At 37.8% G+C, this 11,270-nt stretch overlaps 1 protein-coding gene across 2 annotated transcripts in view; it reads right to left on the bottom strand.

The window, feature by feature from the left end:
• Tbc1d12 (TBC1 domain family member 12) overlaps positions 1–11,270 on the bottom strand; it is a 73,178-nt gene that overhangs the window by 12,041 nt on the left and 49,867 nt on the right. Inside the window, exons 5-7 of one of the 2 annotated variants that reach the window (XM_021196397.2) lie at positions 10,252–10,369; positions 7,967–8,073; positions 1,114–1,194 (exon numbers count right to left, since the gene is read on the bottom strand). In XM_021196397.2, coding sequence (XP_021052056.1) covers positions 1,114–1,194; positions 7,967–8,073; positions 10,252–10,369 — 306 coding nt within the window. The remainder of the gene's footprint in view (positions 1–1,113; positions 1,195–7,966; positions 8,074–10,251; positions 10,370–11,270) is intronic. The other variant, XM_029544751.1, reaches the window with a different exon arrangement.

The following is an 11,270-nucleotide window of genomic DNA, read 5'->3' as shown; positions in this document are numbered from 1 at the left end:
TAAATTAAGTAAATACCTAATAAAAAAATTGGAAAAAAAAGTGGTTTCTCACAGGCAGCCACTATGAGGTAAGTTCTATTTATTTATTCAAAGATAGGTTTTAAAGTTTTACTTATAGGCAAGAGAAGACTATTCTATTACTATTATTACTATCTCTACCATCATCATCATCATTATTAATTATTATTATGAGTTTTTCAAAACAGAGTAATAGAGTAACAGCAGCCTGGCTACCCTGGAACCCACTCAGAAGACCACCAGGCTGACCCTGAGCTCGCAAAGCTCCTCCTGGCTCTGCTTCCCAAGTGCTGGGTTAAAGGTGTGTGACACCACGCCCAGTGAACTTGCTCTTTATACAGTAATAAATACAAAAAAAAGGAGAAGAGGCTAGGAATATAGCTTAGTCAGTGAGTGCTTGCTCAGACCTGGGTTCAATCCCTAGCACCACATAAACAGGAAATAGTAGCTCAAACCTGTAATCCCAGAATTTGGAGATAGAGGCAGGACATCAGAAGTTCAATGTCATCCTTAGCTACATAGTGAATTCAAGACCAGCCTAAATCATATGAGAACCTACTTAAGAAAACACACAAATAAAATAAAAAGTGATAGATTAGGAAAATGATTCCCTATTATCAAGTACAAATTTAATAATCTGATACAAGAAAAAAATTCTTCAAAGTGATTAAGAAAACTAACTGGCCAGGCAGAGGTAAGGGTGGGAATAATGGGTGAAATAAATGAACAAGGAGCAGGGCAGAGCACAGGAGAACTGAACTGTGTGCAGTTTACCAGGTACCAAGGATGAGTTCAGGAGTGAATGATGTCAGCCTGTAATAATAGCTTGGTCTGATAATACTGCACTCAGCCCATCAGCTTCACCACTGTGATTTGAATCCTGGGACTTGGGATAAACAGAGCAGAGACTTCAAGCCCAGCCTCTTGCTTCTAACTACTCTAAGCCTACTCCCTTCCCACAGCTCAGAATGCTATCATGCACTAAACAGGCACTGTACTTACAGCAGCTAGCACAGCTTCTGGTACATGGCAGAAAAATCCTGCCAGGCTATTCAGTAACTGGGTTTTGAAATTCTCACTTGGAAACCCCCATACCTTCCATGTCGTTCTCAGAACTTGATTCACTGAAGCTTTTCCACCGTTCTTTTGCTCTTGAAAGAAAGATTTCATAAAGTTCTGGGGAAAAAAACCAAAAATTCATAAATAATACAAAATAAATTCACGCTTTAATTTTCACTTTTTTCTTTGTTTTGGGGAGTCCTTCCCCCGACACACATATGTAACAGAGTTTCTTTCTTTGCAGCCCTGGCTGTCCTGGAACTCACTCTGTAGACCAGGCCTGCCTGCCTCTGCCTCCAAGCACTAGGACTAAAGGCGAGCACCACTGACAACTGTCAGTCTTTATTTATATGGATTGGCTCTATCTGGTATAAGCAGGTATCAAAATTGTGTCAAGCTGAAGCAAACTAGTTTTATTGGAATTCTTCATGACATGTCTAGAAAGACAGCAAAAGACCCAGGAGCAGGGTCATTGTGGGTCATTCCAGGTCATTCCGGGAGCTAGTCCAGAGCATAGGAAGGACAGGGCTTCTGCTCAACAGCCACACTGGCCAAGAGCAGCCAAAAGCTGGGGAGTCAGACCTACACTGCATTCCACTCTGCCTATTACTACCTCTGGGACCTCAAGAAACTCACTTCACTACTCTGGAACTTGATCTTTTCATCTGTAAATGGCAGTAAACAATTCCCATTCCTGGATTACTGCTAATTAAACAAGTCATTTTCTGTAGGTTCTGGTATCTTTTTAAAAAATATTTATTTCTATTAGTATATCATAGCTGTCTTCAGACACACCAGAAGAGGGCATCTGACCCCATTACAGATAGTTGTGAGGCACCATGTGGAGGCTGGGATTTGAACACAGGACCTTTGGAAAAGAGGTGCTCTTAGCCACTGAGCCATCTCTGCAGCCCAGGTTCTAGTATCTTTTCATTTTCTTTCTTTTTCCTTTTTGTTTTGTTTTGTTTTCTAAGACAGGGTTTCTCTGTGTACCCTTGTCTGTCCTGGAACTCACTCTGTAGACCAGTCTGGTCTCAAACAGACTTCCACCTGCCTCTGCCTCAAAAGCTGGGATTAAAGGTGTGTACCACCATACCTGGCATCTTCTCTTTCTTTTGAGACAGGTTCTCACTAGGTAACCCTGACTGTCCTAGGACTTGCTTTGTAGATTAGCAGGCCTCAAAAACACAGAGGTCTGCCTGCTTCTGACTCCCATGTGCAGGGGTTAACGACATACATTAAAAACTTTACTTTTATATGTAAAATACAAACATGGTTTCTGAAAAAACAAACTTAGAAAACAGCATGGAAAAAACTAAGTTTCCTTCTCTTAGATACATCTACTATAGTTAGCAGGGCTCTTATGAATGCTTCCAAATGTAAAGTTGTGCACATCTGATTTATATATCCTCAGTTTTAAAACCTCAGGGGTTGGAAAGACAAGAGCGTTTGCCACTCTTGCAGTGATTCCCAAGTTTATTTCCAAGAACCCACATCAGGCAACTCACACAGCCCCAGAGGATCCTACACCTCTGGCCTCCATGGGCACCTGCACTCACATACACAAACCCCCCACACAGGCATATACACATAATTAAAAACAATAACAATAAATCTTTAAAAAACCAAAGTGATGATATACTACATACATTGACTCATTTTACTTTGCTCCATTAGACATTATACATTAGTAGACACAATTCTTGTTTAATTTTTTCCCAGTGCTGGGGACTGAACTCTACCACTGAATTAAATCCCCAATCCTTTTTGTTTGTTTGTTTTCAACACAATATCCCAATGTGTAACAACTATACTTTAACAAATATTCTTACATAGTTAAGACTTTGGCTACACATATCTCAAACATTACAATTCTATTTCCCTTTTTACTTACTTATCATTACTACTAATGGCTTGAAAATAAAAATTTAAAAGAAATAAAAAGTTAAAACTACTTATGTATAAATCCCTGAATGATTTGGTAGAGGAGGTAACTGCAATTTTAAAATGTATGTATATAATTGCCTGAGGTTGTCAATTATCAACTACATATACTTTTTTAAATGTCAAGCTGTTTCCATGTCAGTTTCCCTCTTTAACCAAGTTTTAAATTGCCTTGAAAGAAGAGAAAGCTCCAGCTGACAAATCCATCACATGAGAAGCCACAAAACTGACCTACTAAGAAAAACATGGTAACATGTTTTAAAAAATCAAAAGAGTAACTTTCCTTTTGAGAAATTATAAGACTTATAATTAATATCCTCAGAGAGAAGGCCTTTATCTCAGTTAATTTCACATAGAATATAAAAAGGGAGAGGTGGAATCAGGCCTAAAGACAGGACAAGGACAATGTCTTACACTTGAATGGAGAATATTCTGGTTTCAAGATTTTAGTCTCAGATTTTGGGAAAATTATTCAGACATTCAACAAAGAGCACTTTCACAAGAAATACTTATATTTTAAATAACCAAAACAATTTTTTGGTATGGCTAATGATCTTATTTCCATTTTACAAATAAAAAAAAGATATATAGATATCTTGTAGATTAAGCACTTATAGACAGTAAGCAGTTTGCCCAAGGTCATAAGCTAATATGTGGTAGAAGCAGATGTGAACCTATCTGATTAACTTTACAGCCTCTACTTCTAATTTTTTTAATTTTTTTTTTTTTTTTTTGGTTTTTCGAGACAGGGTTTCTCTGTGTAGCCCTGGCTGTCCTGGAACTCGCTTTGTAGACCAGGCTGGCCTTGAACTCAGAAATCCACCTGCTTCTGCCTCCCAAGTGCTGGGACTAAAGGCGTGTGCCACCACGTCCGGCTAAAATCTATTTCTTGAAGTTTTAAAAAAATTATTCCATTTTTTGGATGGAACAAGGGTGTGTGTGAAGGTCAGAGGAAAACTTGTGGGATAAGGTTCTCTCCCTGTGGGACTTAGGTATGGAAATTATCATGCTTCATAGAAAGCACCTTTTACTGGATAAGCCATCTCGCCAGCCCTCTAAAAGCTGTCTGTTTTTTAATGTGTATGGGTACCGGGTGCTCTGCCTGTCCATGTGTATGTACACCTTGCGTGTGTAGTGCTTATAGAGGACAGAAGAGAACATCAGATGCTCTGGAACTGGAATGAAGCTCTTGTCAGCTGCATTTGGGTGCTGGGTAGCAAACCCATGTCCTCTGAAAGAACAATGTTTCTTTATCACTAATCCATCTATCTCTCCAGCCCCAAGTTTTCTGTTTTTAAAAGTGAAGCAACCATGCTTGTACGACTCCCGTGAGAAGCTCACACCCACGTTCTGGTGTGTGTGTTGCGTTCTTCCTGAGCACCTATCCCTTAATCCTATTGTTTAAAATATACATGAAAATATCTTAATAACATCAATTCTACTTTTAAAATGTTCATTACATGGTACTTTTTATTTTGTTTTATTTGGTTTGGTTTTTGAGACAGGATTTCTCTCTGTAGCCTTGGCTGGAACTCATTCTGTAGACTAAGCTGACCTGGAACTTGTAGAGATCAGCCTGCCTCTGCCTCTCCAGTGCTGGGATTAAAGTTGTGCATCAACACTGCCCTCAGCATAGGATACTTTTGAAAATTAAAAAAAAAAAATTTAAATGACATTATCTTACTATGTAGGCCCTTCCTAGCATGGAACTGACTACGTAGACCAAGCTCACTTCAAGCTCAGAGATCCTCCAGCCTCTGCCTCTGGAAAAAAAATCAACTTTTATTGGACATAGTACTACTGGAGGATCCAGCAATACCAGAAGATGTTCCAACTGGTAATAAAGACACATGCTCCACTATGTTCATAGCAGCCTTATTTATAATAGCCAGAAGCTGGAAAGAACCCAGATGTCCCTCAATAGAGGAATGGATACAGAAAATGTAGTACATTTACACAATGGAGTACTACTCAGCTATTAAAAACAATGAATTTATGAAATTCTTGGGCAAAAGGATATATCTGGAGGATATCACCCTTAGTGAGGTAACCCAATCACAAAAGAACTCACTAGATAGGCACTCACTGATAAGTGGATATTAGCCCAGGAACTTAGAATACTCAAGATACAATTTGCAAAACACAAGAAAACCAAAAAGAAGGAGGACCAACAGGTGGATACTTCATTCCTCCTTAGAATAGGGAACAAAATACCCATAAAAGGAGTTACAGAGACAAAGTTTGGAGCTAAGACGAAAGGAGGAACTATCCAGAGACTACCCCACCTGGGGATCCATCCCATCATCAGCCACCAAACCCAGACACTATTGCACATGCCAGAAAGATTCTGCTGAAGGGACCCTGATATAGCGGCCTCTTGTGAGGCTATGCCAGTGCCTGACAAACACAGAAGTGGATGCACACGGTCAGCTATTGGATGGAACACAGGGCCCTCAATGGAGGAGTTAGAGAAAGTTCCCAAGGAGCTGAAGGGAACAACAATATGAACTAACCAGTACCCCCAGAGCTCATGTCTCTAGCTGCATATATAGCAGAAGATGGCCTAATCGGCCATCATTGGGAAGAGAGGCCCCTTGGTCTTGTAAACTTTATATGCCCCACAGAGGGGAATGCCAGGGCCAAGAAGTGGGAGTGGGTGGGTAGGGGAGCAGGGTGGGGGGAGGGTATAGGGGACATTCGGGATAGCATTTGAAATGTAAATGAAGAAAATATCTAATAAAATAATTAAAAATAAATAAATAAAACAGATCTTTCATAAGAGAAAAAAATCAACTTTTAAAAATCATAAACAACTGTAATGTCTACACTTGATATCACTTTTGTGATTAAAAATAGACATGTGGGTTTTTACTATTTATATCCAATTTCATATTAATGTTGACTATAGCAATGAAGATCTTTGTAAAAGTTTTTAAACCCAATCCTATATAGATTCTTCTAGTAGATTCCTTCCATTAAATACTTAGAATTGAAACAAAGAGATTAGTGACTTCTTTTTAAATGAAAATGCATTTATTGTTATGGGGCAGCTTGAGTCCTGGGCATGAGTGGCCGGCCTAAAAGCTTTTAGTTTTCAGAGATTTTAGAGATATTTCTAAATTATTTTCAATCATACCCCGTAACTATTTCATTTCACTTTAATGTCTTAGACTCTGAGAATAAAAACATGTGCTTTAATACTGTTCTACCATGTATGTTGACTTGGCTAGCACAGACAAATCATTACATATGTTATACCACAGACAAACTCTAGTGACAGGAAGATCAAGAATAGTTTGGGTGGCAAACATTTAAAGTTTATATTATTGCTTGTATCTTTCAGTAAATATTAGATATGTAATTTAAAAATACACTAGTAACTGGGCTGAAGAAATAGTAGTTAAGAGCACTCACTGACTGCTCTTCCAGAGGTTCTGAATTCAATTCCCAGTAACCACATGGTAGCTCACAATCATCTGTAATGGGATATGATGCCCTCTTCTGGTGTGTCTGAAGTCAGCTACAGTGTACTTATATACATAAAATAAATAAATCTTTAAAAAAAACCAGTAACTATATTCTTTACTTCTCTTTTTCTCTTCCTTCCTTTCTTCCTTTCTTTTCTTTTCTTTTCTTCTCTTCTTTTTTCTTGAGAAAATGCTTATGTAGCCCAAACTGATCTTTAATCCACTAAGTAGCTAAGGGTGACCTTGAACTTGTGGGCCTATTGTCTCCACCTCCTGGTTTATGCAATGCTGGGGACCAAGCCCAGAGCCACATTTGTGCTAGGTAAATACTTTATAGTGTTAAACCCCTAGCCAGACAATATATCCCTTCTGCTACTATAGATCAAAGTCTCCTGTGGTGTTAAATTAACTGTCTGCTTTAACATTATCACTCAGGCTAATTGGTACTTATTTTGAGAAAAAAAATTCTGAGACAATTTTATGTAGCCTTTCAACTATGTAGCATAGAAAAACCTTGAACTCCTGATGTTTCTTTCTGTTTCAAAGTCTTGTGTGCTGAGATTACAGCCATAAGATTACAGCAATGTTTTAGAATTTTAAAAAAAGGAAAAAAAACTTTACATGAGTTCTTAGATCCTATTCACCTTTGCCATAAAATAGAAATGTGTGTAGAAAAAAAAAAGATGACAGTCATGTGTCATGTCCACTTTTTAAATTATTTTATTTATATTATTTTATTTAAATTTTTTCTTTAAACTTAAGAAAATAAGATAATTCCTTTGAAACTTTATCATTGCTTTCTAAACTTTTTCATTACTATCACTAGCATCACTGCTGGGTTTCTGTCTGACACAGCTTCTATGGCCACCACAGCCTATGCAGCCTGGCTGGACTCCAAAATGCCACAGAGCTGCCAAGCCTGCCAAGCGCTGTAAGTACACACTGAGCCATCATGTCTGACTAAACTTGAAAAATAAAATCTAAACAACATACATACACAACAAAGCCACCCAGGGAAACCCATTTACTGTATTAACTTTAAAAAATAAGAAAAAAAATCCAAACTCTAAAAGAACTGGTTTAATTAAACATTCAGCAGGAAAAAAAAAAATCAAGTTCCCTCAGTACAGTGTTTACTGTTTGAGCACAGGAAAGCTGTCCCTCTAGGCATCAGAGTCCTGTCTCCTCTGAATACTTACTGCTCACTGCAGACGCTCACTAGCTTTAAATTATCTATACCTGTGGTATTTGGATGCTGTTGATAGCTGTAAACCAGAGGGAAAAAAGCCCACAAATCTCATATATATATATGATCTATTAAAGACTCATTAACTATTACAAAGTTTGGGAGGGCATGAGGCATGCTCTGAAAGTGAAAGATATGGTAGTGTTTTTTAAATGGCAACTCTACTAATATGATTAATAAAACTCTGGAGATGATATTTGTGTGGGGGAATAACTGAACATAGAATACAAACCAGGAGTGATATTTAGTTCATTTCCTACAGCTAGACTCCAAACTTTCCCACGGACACTAGGGGGCAATCCCTGCCACCACAATTCTCGAACTCTTCTGGTACTACGCCTAGAATTAAAGGAGGAGAAAAAAGGAAAACGTTACTTTTTATACCAAAAACACTAGTTGCGTGATGGCTTACCTATGGCCAAGTGATCAGATGATTTTTTTAAAGAATTTAAAGTGTTAAGTATGTAATGCATTCTTTCCTTTGAGTTCATGCCTATGGGCCATGAAAGACCTTAAAGATGTGCTAAGGGAAATTAAAGGGAATGGCCTCTGACAGATGCTACTTATGCTAAAGATATCATCAGAAAATCAGAACCATATGGACAATTATTAAAAATAAAAAGGATATAAATGTTCTGCCAATTCATTGAGAAAACTAAAATCACAAAGAACCTGCTATGAGTAAGGCCTGGGTAAGGCCCTAGGCTTTAAGGAACATTAGGTCACTAAAAGGACTGTAGGCTTTAGAATCAGACTTAGATTCAAATCTAGTTCAACCACACATTGTATAACCTTGAGCAAATCTCTTAGCGTCTCTAATCTTGTACTGAATAACCTTGAGTAAGATAAATGTGAGTAAAAATATAAATGCCTTATAAAAGTACTAAGACCCAAATATAAATTACTTAATGTAGACAATGTAACATCATAGTTTCTTTAAAAAAATAAAAGATTTATGTATGTATGTATGTATGTATGTATGTATGTATGTATTTATTTCATATATGTGAATACACTGTTGCTGTCTTCAGACACACCAGAAGAGGGCATTGGATACTATTACAGATGGTTGTGAGCCACCATGTGGTTGCTGGGAATTGAACCCAGGATCTCTGGAAGAGCAGTCAGTGCTCTTAACTGCTGAGCCATCTCTCCAGCCCTCATAGTTTCTTATATATAGGGAATATATTCTAAACTCTAAAGTCACAAATACCAAGCTACCAATTTCCTTACACAAATATATCTATGCTAAAAATGAATTTGTAACTTGGACATATGAGATGAACAAAAGCTAACAATAAAAATAGAATTAAAAGGATATACTATATGTGTTATGTAAATATACTCTCTCTCATTCACTCACTCTCGCAAAATAGGGCACTTCAAGTTTTTCTGCTTAAAGGAAGTACTTTACAGCTCCTCTTTGACAAAGCTGACCCAGCTAGTGTTTCATAGGTAAAAGAGTTACTTAACAGAAGCTCTGCAACAGATAACAGCAGCTCTGGTAACTGAAGTGTCACTGCGTGGGTAAGGGCACCATGTGGCAAGGTAGGACAAAGGAGGATTTATGGCCAGGAGATAGGAGCTGCACAGACTTCACTGGGCTTCTCAGAAGAACACACAATTTAAAACTTTTAATTTCTAGAAGTTTTTATTTATATGTAATTAACTAATTTTCCATTTTTAGACTATAGGCAACTGAAACTTCACACAGCAAGCCTGGATAAGAACGACTACTGTGTGTCTGTCACATTGTTAGTAATTAACAAATTGTCAATGTATGCCCTACATACATTGTAGAATGCATCCTTCAACCCTTTTGTCCACAAGGAAGATAAAACCTATGTAGAAATATTGTCAAAAAAGAAGAGACCAAAACGGGGGCAGGAAAGGCAAGGATACTAGCCTCAAGGCGCCATACGACTTTTACAGGGCAAAGACCATAGTTCACATGGTTTCTTAGTTAAGAGAACAGCATTTAAAAACTTATTGTTTTTTACATTCTTTCTTTCTTTCCATACATCTATTTATTTGTAGGCACTGTCTCTCTATGTAGTTCTGGCTGATCTGGAACTCATTATTATCCAGGCCGGTATTGAATTCCTCTTGTCTCAGCTTCCAGATTTCTGGGATTACAGCCATGCAACCATATTTAACTTTAGAAACACTTTTCAACATCTGATAAATGTGCCTTATATTTCTCTATGTAATGAGTTCTTCCAGTAATGAATGCTTTACAATTAGTGTTGTATTAGAATTAGGATAAATGGTAATTTAGAAGAATAAAGGTTTCCTGAGTCATTCCATGGGTTTCAGAGAGCAGATGTTGACAGCACAGAGGATGGTCAGGAAGAAAAGTATGCGTTAGACAGTGTAGAGAAAAACATGAGTTTCGGGCAATGGTTAATAGCATAATTTAGCTACAGCATAAGCTCCATGCGGAGAAGTGATAATCCAGACTTGGAAAGGATGAACTATTGGAGACACACTAGACTCTGGAGGAATCTGCTTACTTACATTACTTCCCAGTTGGGCAGTATTTCATTGATCCAAATTACCATTGCACTTGCAATGCTTTCTTCCTGCTTAAATCGTTCTTTCATTATTCTTTTTCTTTTATGTGCTTCTTTAATTTCTGTTTTGAACAAGTAAGAATTATTTTAATATAAATGAGCTAGACCAAAATCCCTTCCTTTTGTACCTTAAGTCTATGAGGATTCAAGAAGGACCTTCTCATAGTTAAAAAAAAAAAAAGTGGGGGGGAGAAGAAAAACAAAGCCTTGTCTAATATCATTTTAAAGTACCTTCTGTCTTATAAAAGTAATGGGACAAAGGGCAAAAATCAATTTAAAAAATGGCCAGTAAATTGCTATGTTGCTTCTTTATTTCTGGTTGTTGTTGTTATTTTTGCTTTGTTTTTCGCTTTGGTTTAATTGAGACAAGGTCCTATGCTAACTGACTGTTCTATACATCTTTCTTCTCCTTCTTTTCTCTTTTATATCCTTTATTTTTTTCAGGCAGTCTCAAGTAGGACAGGCTGGCCTTGTTATGAAGTTAGAGTAACCCTAAACTCCTGATAGCCCTGCTTCCACCTCCCAAATGCCGGGATTAAGGTGTGTGCCACCACCCCTGGCTTATGCAATACTGAGGCTCTAAGCCAGGACTTGGCCTACACTAGGCAGGCACTCTCCCTGGGCTGTAAGGTATGGCAGGGTCTCTTCTAGGATAGCCTAGAACTCATTCTGTACACCAGGTTGTCCTCACACATACTTCCTCATCCTCCTACCACTGCCTCCCAGGGCTGGGAGTGCGGGTGTGTACCACCATGCTGCTTATATTACACAGTTGTTTACTTCATCTACAAAATGAAATCTGTTGATGAGATAATTACAATTAAAAACTGCAGGCAACTATCCAAGGGCCACTTTTCATACAATGGATTATTAATCTCAACATAAACAATATGGTTTTTTTTTTTTTTTTTTTTTGGTTTTTCGAGACAGGGTTTCTCTGTATAGCCCTGGCTGTCCTGGAAC

The sequence above is a fragment of the Mus pahari genome, chromosome 1 (genome assembly GCF_900095145.1).
Source record: "Mus pahari chromosome 1, PAHARI_EIJ_v1.1, whole genome shotgun sequence".
Classification (NCBI taxonomy): Eukaryota; Metazoa; Chordata; class Mammalia; order Rodentia; family Muridae; genus Mus; species Mus pahari.
This window is presented reverse-complemented; position numbering and strand designations above follow the sequence as displayed.